Consider the following 16636-nt stretch of genomic DNA (forward strand, 5'->3'; position numbering starts at 1 on the left):
AAGGAAGAAGTAGTCCATTTAATTGCACAAAGAGATCAGAGGTAGAATGTACTAAAAATAAGGAATGAGAATAGTTACCATGTAGGCCAGGACAGGGTGAATATATACATATGATATCACCCATTATATATGAAATACGAAATCTAAGTGCAGATAAGATGACCTCTTACACATTTGGAAATTTGTGCTGAGTGTCCTAAATCCTTAGGATGTGTGGACTATTAAATGTGAAGGCTTGTGATTTTTTTTAATTAAAAAAATCCTTCTCTATCTTTGCATATTTCCCTGATAAATCTTCTGCCACTTTTTTATTTACTTAGTACTTCCACTATTGTTTTGTAAGGCCCTAGGATTCATCTGTGCAAACTCTGGTTTTCCCTGTTTCTGAGCATTTTCTTTGTGATGCTTATGATGCCTGGGTGTCCTTAGTGCAGTGGTTACTACAGTTGTGATTTACGACAGTGTTAAGTAACTCTTTTGCACTACTCTGGCCCTTATATTTTTTGGCATATCAACTCCAATAGGTCAAAGGCAAGTAAAAGGAATGAATTTAAATAGCTCTCTGAAACTGTAACTTCTACGGATCCTATCAGAGTATTTTGAATATGTGAGGTTGATAACACAACATCTAGGATAAGAAATCAGAAAACTGAGGAAATATGCTTCTTTTCAATGCTTCTCATAAGCCAGTTAGCGGAAGCATTTATTCCATGTGAGATTAATTCTGTTGACATTTTATCCTATGGTTAGATAATTACTAGCCATTTACTGTTGTAATACATCATTTGTACAATTCAGTATCATTTAAGATCTTTACTATTCTTTTTTCTACCTTGCCTCTGTTGTACTGGGCTGTTTCTTGCTTGTGTATAAGACTGTTGAATTTACCATGGCAAAAATTAACACATTCCTGAAGAGCTGTGGAAAGAGAATAAATTCAAGTGTTAATCTCTTGTACACAAACGCAAAGATTTAAAGCATACCATCAAGACATAAGTGTAAGTTTATATACTAAGTCTTAAACATTAAAACAACTTGAAAGAGGAAGGTACTGCTTCTCCTCTTGCACAACTTTAGTGGTTCTGAGTTCTGACTGAAATGAGTATTTCAACTCTTAACCTTCATTAACTTGGTTCTTTGAGAGATTTCCAAAGTCTGGGAGACTTCTGGTATCAAGGTATATATGAAATAAAATTCTCTTTTCATCAGCCAGTTTCTCTAAACAAAAGGATCAGATCCGTGGCATTTCTTTGTGTTTTTGAAGCAGGAAATTGCTGTTTCTTGTCATTGTTGCCACTGACTGTGCATGGTAGGAGAAATACAGGGACCCTGGGAAGAGAAATTTATGAAGTACAGAGGAGGTCAGTGGTTGGTCTGGGAATAATGAAATAACTTTTATGCTCATCTTGGAAAGGATAAAACTGATTTTGCCTATGGTGTCATCTTAACAAACTTGGCAGTTATGCATTTTTTTTAATAGGATTTGACTATTTTCACTATTTGCAGATACTGAGGGAGATGGGCTTAGGTTTCTTGTGATGGTTTATCTGATTTTCTGAGTGAAGACTCGATACCATGTAGGCTGCTGGAATTGGTGACTGCTGTGCAACTTCCCCTTGCTGAGTCGGGGGATAGAGCCAAGAAACCAAGCATCAGCTTTTTCCCTTTTCTCATCGCTCACTCCATTGTTGCCCAATTTCCCAGCTATAGCCTCATTCTTTTAATGTTGAGGTAAGTTGTTAGAAGTGTTTTTCTAGAAAATGGGAATGTGACTGTGCACTTTCTGTGGCAGGCCCAGCAGCACTAAATATCTGCAATGTGTCCCACTGAGAGGGGTTTTGGTACCAAGTGCTTTAAGTAAGGAAAGAAGATGTGGAAAAGGTTGAGAATAGTTTGCTTCATCCCAAAACTTCATTTGCGAAACAGGATTTTTTACAAGCTACCAGGTGAGGCTATTGACACAGTGTGTTACAAAATTGCCTCATAAAATGTTTTAAAATCTCATGTACAGTTAGCAGATGGACTAATTAGAGGGTAAATTATTTGTGGTAGAAAACCAGCAGATGGGTCAAAGCAAGGTTATCAGAAGAGCTGGGTATGACTTGTAAAAAACTGATGAGTATTTGCAGAATTTGTGATAAGCTGTGTTTCTTAAATTGAATCTAGTAGTTATCATGAGCACAACACAAATACATGTCTTTAAAAATATATTTGAAGGTATAAAAGCAGAAAACAGGAGAAAATTAATGGGGGATCTTACTTTTGGGTGTTTTTTTCCTTTTTTCAATGCCTTTTTTTTTTCAATGCCTTTTTTCCCATTGTCAATGGAGGCGACTGCAGCATTGTGAGAAGGTAATAGTGCATGAGATATTGGTTAGAGACTGGTGGTTTACCACCTGAATCTTGACACAGACCAAATGTGCTGTCCTACTGCATGACCGAGTTCAGTAACCACTTAGTTCATTAGTGGCAGGCTAGGATGGTTCTTTATAGGGAAATGACCTGGAAATGAGGAAATAAATGGTTGAGTTTCATGGTGTTACAAAGGGGATAGAAAAGAGAATGGGTGAGAAAAAAAGAGGGAAAATAAATAAATAAAATGAGAGAACAGTTACTGTACGGAAGAAGAAACTAACAGTGATGGAAAATGCAAGAAAGGAAGAAAATGCAGCAAATTTAGGAAGCAAATTGATGCAGAATTAGATGGGAAGAACAATCCTTAGACAAAAATGAAATATATTTTTTTATTTTTGTAAAACTTTGTGCAAAAAGGAATACAGTAAATTGTCTGAGCTGGGCTGTTGGATGTTAGGGTGTGGGATGCTTGCACTGATGTTCATAAGGGACACCTTTTGAGGGTAACACTTGAATATTACAGTGGTTGTTGCTTTAAAACTGGAAATCCTCCATGGCCACGCCGTGTATAGAACTATTCTGCTCATGATAATCCTGTTCAGAAATTATTGTTCCATTCCAAAATGCATGTGCCTTCCCATTTGTCCCCATGAATTGTCATTTTACCTTCAAAACTGAAATTTGTTGCATTGGTTGCCAGATATTTTCCAACAAAAGCTGCTTGCGGGATGCTTTTCCTGAGGCTTTCATAATATAATGGTGTCAGGGAGTTTAAAATAGACTCACCCTTCAAATCCAGATTTCTATTTTGCTGACCTTCCTCTTTCCTTACTTGGTTTTGGCCTGGAATGAACTCTTGTCCGTTCCTAAGTCCCTGGAGCTTTCCCCTGGGAAGCAGTATGCTCATCTGTGTGATGCCCATCTTACAGACTCTCTGCAATCCAGGTAATCGCTGAAACTATGGCAAACACTATGCCATTTGTATAGGCTAACTTTGTGTAGGATATATTTGACACTTGCAGAAACAAGGAACTACTTAGGACAGATATCCTGGTGCTAATTCTTCTCAATTACTGCACATGCATTTTTTTATTCGAGAATTAAATGTACAACAGGAAAGTTATGGCTATTTATGCAAAGTGGCTTTTTGTTTCCACTGACCTTTTTACACTTCTGTATAAAACTAACACAAAAAATCCAGAACAAAACATCCAGTTTTAATCTCACAACACTAGCGTTTATACTGGAAAAGAAAAAAAAATGCCAAAACTTTAAAGCATATACATAATGGTTTATGTATTGCTTGTAAAATGAGAACACAAACACTGCTCCCAATTTATATATGTAATGGAAATTATTAAATTATATTGGGAACTAAGCATGGTAAACAAATAGTGTGTTTATGCAGCCCCAGTCAATGGCTGGCATATGGTGAGCTTAGATTAGCTTGTGTATTTCACTAACGCAGTAGTTTGAGGACAGGTTACCTTGTGTGGCACGAAGAAGGTGGCAATGAAGAATAAGGATTTGCAGACAGCTGTGCTGCATGTGCCTGTGCATCCCAAGGAACCAGCATCTGCACTTTACGATGAGAACAGGAGGGGGGCATGGCTATACAGTGTGCTGGCCAGCTGTGGAGGCGAGGCAGTGCCATATTGCCACCGAGCTTCTGGCTGCTCTGCTGGGACCTCGTTCCTGCTGCCCCACGTTACGCAGCTCCTGACTTCTGGCAAGTGGGGTTCTGCCAGCATGTGCCTGCCCTGGGTGTGGGGGGCAGGCAGCCTCCCCCAGCCCTGTCCTCCTGCTCTGTGCTGCAGCTGGGTGGGCGATGGCAGATTGCTAAAGATCAGCCAGAATTGTTTGCAGAAATACTGTAGACTTGTATTTGCTAGTATTTGTTATACATTTTTTTAATTTCTGGGATATGCCTTATTTAACCAGTACTTCTCTATTTAACCTTAAACTAAGTGAAGACTGGAATAGAGGGGAAATAAGAAACCCTATATATAACACTCATGTTGAAGTGTAGACGCACTGACAAAATTCAAGCAGCTCAAAATGAGAGATGACACTTTGCCCTTAACTTGTACCAGTGGGAAAAAGGATGTGAAAGGATGTAAGTCAGGCACAGAGTATCAGCTGGGATTTGTGTTCCTGTGCGCACCCAAATGTTAACAATAAACTTGGTCTTTGAAGTTTTCAGAAAAAAAACCTCTTAAGGAAGTTAAACATAAATTTGTGCTCTGTAAAAATTTTAATTTTTAGTTATTAAATGTAACTTAATTTACTTCTCCATTTTAGAACATTTATTTTGGGTTGTAAACATGTTTTTTTTAGAAAGCTTGCTAAAGAACATGCAAATATGATGCATGCTGTGCATCTTTAAATATATAAATCAAAATTCCAATGCAAAGCAGTAGCTCTGGTTGCACTGTAGCAATATAAGTTCCTAAAACATTAAATACTGAAAAAAACTTCAAATTTTCTTTGGGCATTAAATCACGTTCTGGATTAAAACATTTGCAAACCTATATTCTCTTTTCTTTTTGGCTAAAGGTCAAAGCTAGTTTTTACATATATAAGTAAAAATCATCAGTTAAATAAGTATTTTTAAACTTTTTCCTTTGTCTCTGATTAAACCATTTCAATTTTATCTTTTAATAATCCTAATTTACTGAATGGTTTTCATCCCTCTTAATTTTCTTGTCCAGATATAAAATTCCAAAGCAGGGATACGTAATTGTTGACTTGGTCTTATCAATAACACTGCAATACTAAGTCACAAACCAAGGATACTTAATGTTATCAGTTAACAATTCACATTTTAAGTAGTGACAGCTGACCTAGTATAGGATACAACATTCCAGCTGTTTTATTTAAGTAAAATAATACCTTAATTTATTTGTATTCCACCAGCATGAATACATTCATTGCAAATTGCATGCACATAAAAGGAAATCCATTTGTAAACTACATAATATCTTAACAATAAATAGTATTTAATCTAATACATGATGGTAGTGCATTTCTCGTTAGAACTGCAAGCCTTTACCAAAATGAAAACAAACTCTTATTCTCCTTATAAATATTTTAAATAATTTTTAAGTATGTTTCATACCAAGTATATAAAAATAGTATTTTTAGATAAATTAAGAGGTTTCGTTTACATGACAAATAACGTGCAACAACGATAACCATTCTCTACCAGATCTATTTGGTTGATTGTCTAGATGACATGCAGCGATAATTGTCCCTTTGCCTTCACAGAACTGACAAACAGACCAGCAGGACCCACGATCACCTGAAGCAAACAGTGCCATAGATATTGTTTGGGAACAACAGTCAGACACTCAGCGAAAACCTTTGCTTCGATGAACAAAAGCCACCCATGACAGTTCTTTTGTCCTAGACTTCCAGCTGCTCTGACCCTCAGGGTCTTTGGACTATCACAAAAGTCTGCCAAACAGACCAGTAAGTTATATCTGTATACAAAATGCTTTTCAACATGCTTCTAGAATCTAGAATTTTTTTTTTCCCTATAGTATGAACTGGCAATACCTTTTCTTACTTTCTATAAATCTGAATTTTCATGTTTGTAAGTCTCCGTGATCGCCAGAGAAAAGGTCAAATAAAGCAGTCATGCAGTACTCTCTAAATTTAAAACTGGCAGCTGTGGAACATGCTTTGAGTACCACTTCACTGTTTCTCATTATACGTCTATGGCTTGGTAATCTTTATCTTTAACATCCCTTGTGCTGGTCACAATGTCTACTGGGAAATCTGGGGTCTGTGCAGAAACTACTCCAGCTGTTCCTTCCAGGTCCCATGATCCCGGCAGGTTCTCAAGGCTTAGCGAGCTGATTGCTCCTTGGCTAAAGCTACCTTCCTCAGATCTGCTGGGGAGCACGAGGTGTAATGATGTCTCTGATGAAGAGCATACTGAAGAAGAAAGTGTTGCTGAAATAGACTGAAGAGGAGTCAAGGTAGTGTCTGAACGGGGAGAGGTGCATCTTAAAAATTGCAAATTGTCTTTCTGAATTACCTGATACTGGGAGGGGGAATTGTGAAGGCCCGGTGTATAATAAAATTCACTGTCCATAGAATTTTGCAGGTTGGGTTCAGTTCTTTGGGGACTGCTGCCTACAGAAGACAGGTCTGTATTCCAAATGTCACATAACGTGTTGCCACGGCAAAGTTGTGCTTTGGTGCAAGTAAAGTTCCCAGCTTGCATGTGCGTGCAAGGTTGATGTGTAGTCCAAGCCATTCGAGACTGCAGACTTTCCAGGGTAGGACTTCGAGATACGCCGTGCACAGCACAGAACCCTGGAGGCTTCTGGGATGTGAGCAGGTTCTCCAGAAGGTGCATCACGTTCTTCATATCCTTACTTAATTGTGAGACTTCTTGAGTTAAAGTTGTCACCTGTTATGGCAGGGCAAAATATCACAGTATTTATTTATGCAATCATGTCTGAAATGAACACATACATACCTTTTTTCCTTCCAACAATATCAGCTGTGATCTGTGGTACAGTGTCTTTACTTTAAAGAAATATACTCTACTAATATATGTGTGGGAAATAGTCCTTCCATCTACCTTACCATAGCTATATATTACACTTCCTGTGGCATAATGAAACAATTAAAGCAACTCAATAAAAATGTGTGATGGAAACACCGTAGGCATAATTCACCTGATTTTAGATGATACGTTACATAAAGAATGGCCTTAGGGTCAGAACTGAGATGATTTCCAGTGGCAATATGACATCAACAGCTTCTTGGTCAATCATTAAATATTTTAATGCATAAACCTTTTTTATTAACCAATTTTATACTGATGAATGATATAAAAATGTGGTCTTGTGAAATCTTGTTCAGAAATATACATGTGAAATATACTGCTGTCTTCATAGCAAAATAAAAGAAATCCATACCCGAAGTTGTTGGATGCAAGTAGTAGTTACATGAAAATCTGGTGGACTACTACTAAAAACAAAAAAAAAAAGAGAAGAAGAAAAGAAACTGGAAACTCTAAAACCCACTTGCTACCTGTAAGCATTTAAACAATATAAAAGTCTGTGAAACAGTTTGCTTCCATGTAGTTATGTTTATGCTTGAAAAGTATTGCACATAACACTGAGAGAGATAGTAATCCATAGCGTAGATGGTGTGTGTGCAAAAGGAAGAATCATATTTTCTATTAGACCTTTTTTTTTTTAATGCTGAAACCACTGATAGCATCCAATTAATTACATGAATTACATGAAGTCTTTAATCTCCCCAAAATTGCTGGTTTGGGTGGGGATCAGATTGACAGGTTCTGAATATGTGTTTTAAGTGAATTGATATATTGAACATTAATGGGGACATCCGTTGGGACATTATAAGGACATTTTAGGAAATGAAAAGCCTAACTCAAACATAAGAGTGACCCACTCACCATTTCAGATGTGTTTGTCTTTCCTTTTTCCTTCTTAAGGAAAAGTTTGTAGGAAGTTAAAATCAGTCAATTATTTTTAATAAAGAGAAATGAACCTATCAAGAGGTAGAAATGAACTTTATCTCCATGGTAGCTAATCAATCTATTTTAGGTCAAACCACTGTCATTACTGTTAAAATAGTGCTTCTCATACTGATGCTAGTGAAAATACTCTGTTGAAAAAAAGACATGACTGCACATTTATCTTCAGAAGGATAAACCACCTGTCAAAAAGAAAAAAGGCTAATTCATGAGGCCTTTCTTTGCCCTGAAGTAAAGACACCACTGATTAGGTGCCCTACACAGATTAATTTTCATGTAATGAGAAATAGAAATACAATTTTCATTTTTGTAACAGGATAGTAAGAAATCTGCTGAAAAGACATTTCAGGCTGAGTTTGACTGAGTTACTACAGGCACAATAATTATAAAGAAATTCCGAGTTAGAAGGAAAGTAGGAAGCTCCTATACAGCTGTTCATTTATCGCTGAGCTAAGAGTTCAAACCCATCATATTGTTTAATAGTTTTTAATGATCACGTTACCCCTGGAGGGAAAATGCTTAAAGGGAGGAGGCTCTTGAGTGGCACATTACAGGATCTCTCTCTGTGTCTCTCTCCACCTCTCTTTCTTTCTGCCTTGTACCTAATTAAGTCATGCTAGACAGAAAATAACCATGAGATCTCCTTCTGCCAGCTGAGATTAAGCTTTGAATGCCTGGTAGCTCATTTGAACTTCAGTTAAATGAAGGATTAAAATATGTTAGGAAAGTGATTTGTGAACAGGCTTCCATTGGGGTCAGAGAAGCCAGAGAAGGTTCTTGGTACTGTCAGACTGTAAGGAAACACGCTATGAAATTTCTGGACAAATCGACCATGCAAGAACTTCTGTGCTCCATTGGGAACTGGGAGATGGCATTGCAAAACCTCCAAAAGCTTATTTGGGAAGAAAGGGGGAAGAAGGACAACCAAACCCATGGCTACCTAGATTCAGTGGTCATCAGTTCTTTTTTAGGATCAGTTGCCTCTGCTCCTAGCAGATAAAGCAACTTTGTTTTCTGTGCCTAATTTCCCAAATTTCATCCATTTTACAGGGCTTTCTGCAGTCGTGCAGGTAGGAAGATTGATACTACCTTATGAGTATGCACCTTACCCAAACTATGAATGCTGTGTGAAAATATCTGCAACTTTAAAATATCTTGTTTGGTTTGGTCCATGTTTTTCTCTTCTATTTCTGATTACTTAAAGGCTTTTTAAAAGTTTAATTATTCTTTAACATGTTTCTTTGTCAATTCATTGAGACAATACAGGAAAAGTCAATCCCAGCATCAGTACTTGTGGCAGTCCTGAATTTCTGTTAATTACAACTTGCTCTAGTGCTCAGATACTATTTTGATATATCAGCCAGCTCTTAGAGTGCTGTCTTCTCATAAGCTTGCTCTCGCACAGTCATAGGAACTGACCTGATAAAGAGCCTTTGATGTATGTTTTAATAGTTTCCAGTAGTATGACACTTTAAGATCCAAAGTTTTTATGCTAAACTTCATTAGAAATTGATCACCACTTAATGAGATCTATTTGGACCAATACTACTTGACACATAAGCAAAGCAAATATGTAATCTTCTAGATAATTTAAAACCTTTCCTGGATTTTACAAACTTTTAATCTTACTGGATTAAACCTCCAATATCTGTACTACTATTAATTGCCACCTATCTCTATATTATTATACTTATTTATTTATAGTATGCTGTTACTATCAATACTATACTGTTTATGCTATCCTTTTTACACCCTGCAGAGATTCTTGAGCAGATGCAAATGAGGAGGTGTAACAGGGAAAAATTTTATTGATAATGTTAACAATTTCACAGTGCTCCAGAAAGTGCAAAAGAACAGAGATTAAAAGCAAAAGAAATTTTAAGTCTATGAAACAGAAATTGAAAGCAGTACTATTTCCTCCTGAGCAAAAGGACTAATTCCTTGCATGCTGGTAAGGCTGTTCTCGTTTCAGGAGTTCAGTGATTATTGCTAGGCAATACAGCTAGCTGTACAAATGGTTCCTGCTGTGCTAGGCAGACAGCTTTAAAACGATCTGTGAGATCCCAAATATTCTTGAAATGCTGCCTTAACAGTTACTAGGACTTGAAAAAGATACTGCAATGTTTCCTGATATAGAAACTGGGATTTATACAGATTTAGCTTGAATTAGCAGGAGATGCTTCTCAGGCTGGTCAAAAGCAATGCAGTGGTACCTTTTTAGCAGACTGTGTTATAAAGAAAGAATATCTTTCAAAACAGAGGTTAAAAAAACATATTTTTTTTTTTTTAACATATGGACTTTAATAATAACACTTTCTAATGTCCTGACCAATATAAGTTTTAATAGTTGTATTTTGCATTTTCAAATTACTTCGACAGTTTCAGTAGAAAGAGTATTTTTCTTTACCACCAGTATTAAACTGTTGTGCAGTTTGAATACTTTGTTCCATGTAGTTAAGTGGGAATGGAGGTAATTGTATTTAAACCTTTCCATAAAAGTGATGAAAAGCTCTATATAATGTAAGATGATAATGGTGATTGTTGCTTTGTTTAAATGGTATTGGCTAAACAGTTTCTTTGTTTTTCCATTATATATTCCAACATTTTAATTTTTTTTAATGATAAATTTTGTACTAGAATGCCCCTCTCTCATCACTGTTCCTGGAGAAATCTGGAATAAGCTTTTTCTTTCCTGATTAGAAGCCTAATAGAATATATTGCTATTTTTTTTTCTCTGTGGTTTACTCCCTTTTGCAATTCAAACTTCACCCAGACGTCTTTCTATCATGACTCTTTCTGAATGCCCGAAGAAGTAGAGAAGAAAATTTGCTTCTTGGGCAATGGAAGTTGTATTTTGGCAATGCAGAGAAGCTGGCTTGCATGGCATATGGCAGCTTCTCTACTCCCTTGCTCGGTGTTTCATTGCTTCTTCTATTCTGGTGCTTCATAAAGTTAAGGAGACTTTCAGCCAGAATGAGTTGTCTTTGGAGGCCCACATTAACTAGCTGCTGATACTGTTTTCCAATAAGTGCATTGTTGAATGAATGAAATGAGAACTGAGCTGAGACAGACTCTTCACTGATCATCTATCAGCATCTCTGTGGCCATTGGTATTATGGTGACAGACATTTCTGATTAATGGCACTTCAGGAATAAAGCTAGTTGCAGAAGAAAAAAAAAAAAATCCAGTGCAGCTAATCTGAGTTCATATTAAATATATGGGATTTGTGTAATGGTATGAGGTTCAGTTTCAGTGAAATAAATCCAGAAATCTGGAAGGCTGTGAAATTGGCTTTATCTGACTACAAGAAAGACACTGAGGTGCGGGACCGTGTCCAAAGAGGAGCAACAAAGCTGGTGAAGAGTTTAGAAAACAAGTCTTATGAGGAGCAGCTGAGGGAACTGGGGTTGTTTAGCCTGGAGAAAAGGAGACTTAGGGGAGACCTTATCGCTGCCTACAACTACCTGAAAAGAGATTGTAGAGAGGTGGGGGTTGGTCTCTTTTCTCAAGTTACAAGTGATAGGACGAGATGAAATGGCCTTAAGTTGCACCGGGGGAAGTTTAGATTGGATATTAGGAAATATTTATTCACTGAAGGGGTTATCAAGCATTGGAACAGGCTGCCCAGGGAAGTGGTTGTCACCATCCCTGGAGGTATTTAAAAGACTTGTAGAGGTGGCACTTAGGGACATGATTTAGTGGTGGACTTGGCAGTGTTAGGTTTACGGTTGGACTCGATGATCTTGAAGGTCTTTTCCAACCTAAATGATTCTATGATTCTATGCAGGAGTAGAAGAAAATTTGCTGGTTTCTCTGCTGACTTGCTAGCCAGCTCTCAGGTAGTTCCAGGGCAACCAGTCTGTCTGGGTAAATAGGGACACTAAGATTATTGCTATTAAACAAGTAAGGACGAAATAGGAAAGTATAAAGGACTAGATAATTTAAGTGTATTCAAGTCAACAGGGCTCCCCATGATATTCAGTCTAGAGAAAGTGTTCCCAAACTGCAGTTCTAATAATAATTTGTGGCTCTTCGTAGTTGGCTATGGATGCTGCCTTCAGGTTGGCATAGAATGAGGACAGTGTCATCATGATGGTGGCAATAAGAAAACCAGGTTTGGAAGTTACTGCCTCAGGGACTTCAGAAAGTGTTGGGGACAAACTCTGACTGAGTAGCTACTGACTTTGAGAGCAAATGGAGGATAATGGAAATCCCGGGTGGCTGGGAGAAGAGAATCTGTTAATGTGTACTGTTGAATGAAAGCCTGAGGTGGTAATATATGATATTGGGCAAAAATACTAAGCAAACAATTTCTGTGAGTGCCTAAAGAAATAGTTAAAAGAGAATATAAATTAATTAGTTAAAAGATTAAATTAGTTAAAAAGAACATAAATTAATTAGTTAAAAGAGAACAACATACATTTCTCAAGAATAAACCATGGCAAAACAATCTAATTCTCTTCTTTAACTGCATAACTGGTTTAATAGATAAGAAGAAGCTGTAGACGTAATATATATCTTGTCAGAAGACTACTCAGATGTTACTGTCTGCATGACATTCTTCTAAACCAACTAAGAAAATTTGACCGAGATGTAATCACCGTGAGTTGGATTCACACATGATTGGAATGGTTTATGATCAGTGGTTTGCTGTCATCCTGGCAGGACATTTCAAGCCATTCTTTTTAGCAGCCTATCCTGATCTGTTTTTATTTAATGTTTAATTTTAGTCGCTAAATCGAATTCATGTTCACTTTTAAATATCAGTAATATGAAATTCAACAAAGATAAATGTTAAATATTGCATCTGAAAAGAAAATGTCAGAGGCATGAATATAAGTATAATACCCTGCCTATGTGGAGTATTACAGAAAAATGTCTGAGGAGTTTTGCTGAATCACACTTTGCATACATTAATCATGCTCTCAGGATATATCAACAGCAATTTTTTTGTAACTGGACACAGGAAGGGGGTTCTCTTCACTAGGAATGACCTAGGCTGGTGCAGCTTGAGATCATGTACTTTGTCAGTGACTTAAAAGATCTAACCAAAGACAATCCAAAAGAAAATGCTACCAATGAAGTTTTAGAAAATGTGATGGGCAAAGACAGACAGATGAATTTGGTTTGTTGAGATCTGCTGGAACAGCATGTTTCCAGTGTAAATTGGTTTTAGAAAGAGAATGGCAATCAGCTTTTTCTTATATCTTCTAGGCACAAGAAAAAAAAGCAGTGAATTGCATACCAACAGAGATTTACATTTAGATGTTGGGAAAATAGATCTTTTCAGTACAGGAAGGTTTTGAAATGCCTCTTAGAGAGTTAACTGGATAATAGCCATCGTCTGTCATGGTAGTAATATTTTTTATTCAAATCTGAAGTCAGCTTTTGGTGCTCAGTTGATTTTTACACTGCATTGCTTCCTCTCTTGATTAATTTCTGTGTCTCAGGTGTCTTTCCACCAAGGAAAAGTGCAAGAGACACCACAGCATATAGGACTTATGCCCTGTATGTGCCGTTATGTCCTACTTAAAAAAGAAATTAACCTAAGCTTTAGAACATCAGCCATTTTTGTTACCTTCATCTGCCAACAGCCATTAAGCTAACATTAAAAGAAAGGAAAAAATAGCTGGAAAGACTACTCTACAATCATCAAAGTTCAAGAGCAGAGAGAGAGGCAAAACAACAAGTAGTTAGGAGTTCTTTGGAAATACGAATGTCAATGCTAAAAGGAAAATATATTTTTACAAATCTCAGTAGAAAAAAAATGTGTTTACTTAGTGTTTATGGTTTAGAAAGCTTTTATTTCTGAACACAAATAATACTGGTTTTTATGTCTTGACTTTTATGCTAAATTTACGTGGTTAAAATTCAAAATGGATAGATTAGTCATAATTAGTTTTCATCATCAATAAATGTCATTAGTTCACTTTTTGCCACATTTGTCTTGATTGAAGGATGTTTTCCAAAGTGAATTATTGGGATAGCCTTGCTGCAAGGTGATTTCTCTCATGTGGTAATATAGTTATGAATTTGTTACGAATAATGTGTTTTTAATTACTATAAGGCAGGGGAATCCTTTATATGAGTTCTCAAACTGCAAATTGAACTTCAACAGTACATCCCCTATGTAAAACTGAAGGCCTGATTAACTTTGCTTTACCAAATTTTCTTCATTGGCACTGATTATAAAGTTACTGTTTCCATCTTGTGCATACATTTTTAGTATTAAGGAATATGTTTTGCTTAAAAAAAATGCTTTTTTCCCCTGTTCTGAGAGGAGAATGAGATTGTTTTTTGGCAGCTGGATGTGACATATGTTTTAAAATAATCTATTTATAAAATGTCTTTAGGTGATCTGGAAAATAAACATTTATTTAGGATTGTTCCTTTTGTTAGATGAAAGTGAAATATCCCTGTGAATGCATTTTCTGTGTTCTGAATAAGTGCCAAATACTTAGAGTATTTTAAGCACTTGCATCTAAAAAACCCTAAAATTAAAAATAGCTGAATTTCCACTAAATGCTCCAACATGCTGCTAAATAGAACACAATTTTCAAGTACAAAACCTGACCCTATTCATATTTCTCCATGTTTGTTTGGTTTTCAGTTGAATGGGAGAAATGTGAGTACTCTGTTCATTATACTGTTTTAGTACTGTAATTGTGGGGTCTACTGATGTGGTAAAGTATGAAATCAGCCCCCAAATTCTGAAGCTGAAGGAGGCTGCCCTGGAACTGGGTCGCATATGGGAAGAACAAGGGATATGACAAAGAAATCTGAGTTTGTCTGCGTGCACTGCGCAAGCTGTCCTGTATACCTGAGCATGAAATTGTGTACCTGTGTATTTGAATGGAGAACATGTACATGTGCACTCTGCAAATTACGGGAGAAAATTATGACTAAAATCTGGGTATGTTCTTATTTAAAACATAGACCAGTTAAAACTAATTCAGATTTAGGTTTTGCACATTGAATCAAAGTAGAAGTATTTCCATGCTCTTTTCATATAATTGCACTCAAATGATAGAGAGCTAAAAGCATAGTAGGGTACAGACAATGGGACAGCGATAGGCAGGTGCTTTAATCTAGACTTATGGCCATCTGTATATCTCAGAAAATCTGCTTAGTGGTTTCCTATTTTTACTTCTGGGCTCCTTAGTAGTTATGTGTGATTGCACCAGGTAAATGATGCATCTGAAAAAATGCTGAATGTTTAGATACACTCATCTGATCAGTCTTTGCAGACACATGCATTGGAAAGACCAGGTGGGATGTACACCTGCAAAGGATGTATGCATATGTGCATGCAGATCTCTGCAAAGGAGGGATGCATACTTGTAAGGCAGAAGATCTATTCCTAAACTCTCACTCTGCCTAATTTGGAGCAGGTCTTTGAATCAAGCTTTCCCCAGCTCAGAAAATGTGCCATGCTGTTGGGCATCCAGTCACTTAATCTTGAAACTATTGCGTAAATAATTGCATTTTAATACGAGCAAAAACCTGAACCTTAACTCTCTTGCCTGACACATACTGAACATACTGAACTATAATGAAAGTCATGCCTTTTTTATTCAGTGGTTATTTAGACTACGTGGAACAGGCAAATAGTGTAGGAGATTAAGTAGTCCTATTCCACTCCACCTTGCAATACCAAACCAGAGGGAAATTTCCTTTTATCGGCTTGGATCTCATTCAGGCTCAAAATGAGAAGTGAGGTTAGGTGAGTAAATAAAGAATCTGGGTAACTGGCTGAGTAGCCAAACCATGGAGCTATACAGTAGGAATCTGGGGTATGTTGAAGTTTCTAATAAGGTGGCGGTGCTGGCTTTGGAGCCTACCCCTCCTTAGAGGAAGGCTGTGCATCCATTAGTCCTAAAGTTAATACGTAACAAACTCTGAGAAGTGAAAACAAAGCTCTGTCTTCTGTTAGTCCCATTCTTAGGTAAATGAACTTTCCTTTGGATTATGTAGTGAATGTCATAAGTCTAAAATACTGCCAGGAGCTCCACTGGGTATCTAAGCTGGGTATAGCTTGTTTTGTAGATTTATCTCTGGGGTAACTCTTTTTTGCTTTGCTAACAACAGACTGTATTGAACATCTGAATGGGAAGATGCATGTCTTTGTTCCCCCAACAAACAGTTGAAATGTTTTTTAAGCTAACTAGTGAACTGTTGTAATACAATTGCCCTTCATGAAAGCAGTTATTTTTGCATTTGTTGAGTGACTTCTGATCTCCACTGGAAAATGTATTTATGATAGTGTTTGTTGCTGTTGGCTACTTGTGACCTGTTTTCTCATATTTTCTTTATCAGGAGGAGGCTGCATGTCTTAATAGAGAAGTCTGTTTCTAACTCTGCTGGTATTTTAACTACTGCTAGCAGTCTGCTGCAGTGTCAGTCATAATCTTCCATTAATGGTCATCATCGAGTGATGGAATGATGAAAAAGCACTGGGTCTACAACTGTTGTTCGATACTTAATGTAACAACAAAAAACCCAAGGAACAGCTAGTGTATTCTGTCAAGGCTACTCATAGGCTCATTTGGGTGAGTACCAAGTCAGTACTGTCAGTTCAGAAACTCCAGATGGGGCATGTTTGAATACATGTAGAATATGCAATTAAGCAGCCTTATAGTCATGCAGTTTTTTCAATGTAGATTTTGATCCATGGAAAGACTTGAAGGATACCCATCTGTCTCTGGGATTTGAGCCCAGAATGTTACCTATGAAATCTAAATCTACACCAGTTTAGAATT

The 16636-nt window shown here is 36.9% G+C and overlaps 1 protein-coding gene across 1 annotated transcript in view; it reads right to left on the bottom strand.

Annotated features, from left to right (window-relative positions):
- Nucleotides 1-6064: 6064 nt before the first annotated feature.
- Nucleotides 6065-16636, bottom strand: part of KCNH8 (potassium voltage-gated channel subfamily H member 8) — a 200208-nt gene continuing 189636 nt past the window's right edge. Inside the window, exon 16 of the mRNA XM_072851445.1 lies at nucleotides 6065-6775. Coding sequence (XP_072707546.1) covers nucleotides 6065-6775 — 711 coding nt within the window. The remainder of the gene's footprint in view (nucleotides 6776-16636) is intronic.

This window comes from Ciconia boyciana, chromosome 2 (genome assembly GCF_034638445.1).
Source record: "Ciconia boyciana chromosome 2, ASM3463844v1, whole genome shotgun sequence".
NCBI classification, from domain to species: Eukaryota; Metazoa; Chordata; class Aves; order Ciconiiformes; family Ciconiidae; genus Ciconia; species Ciconia boyciana.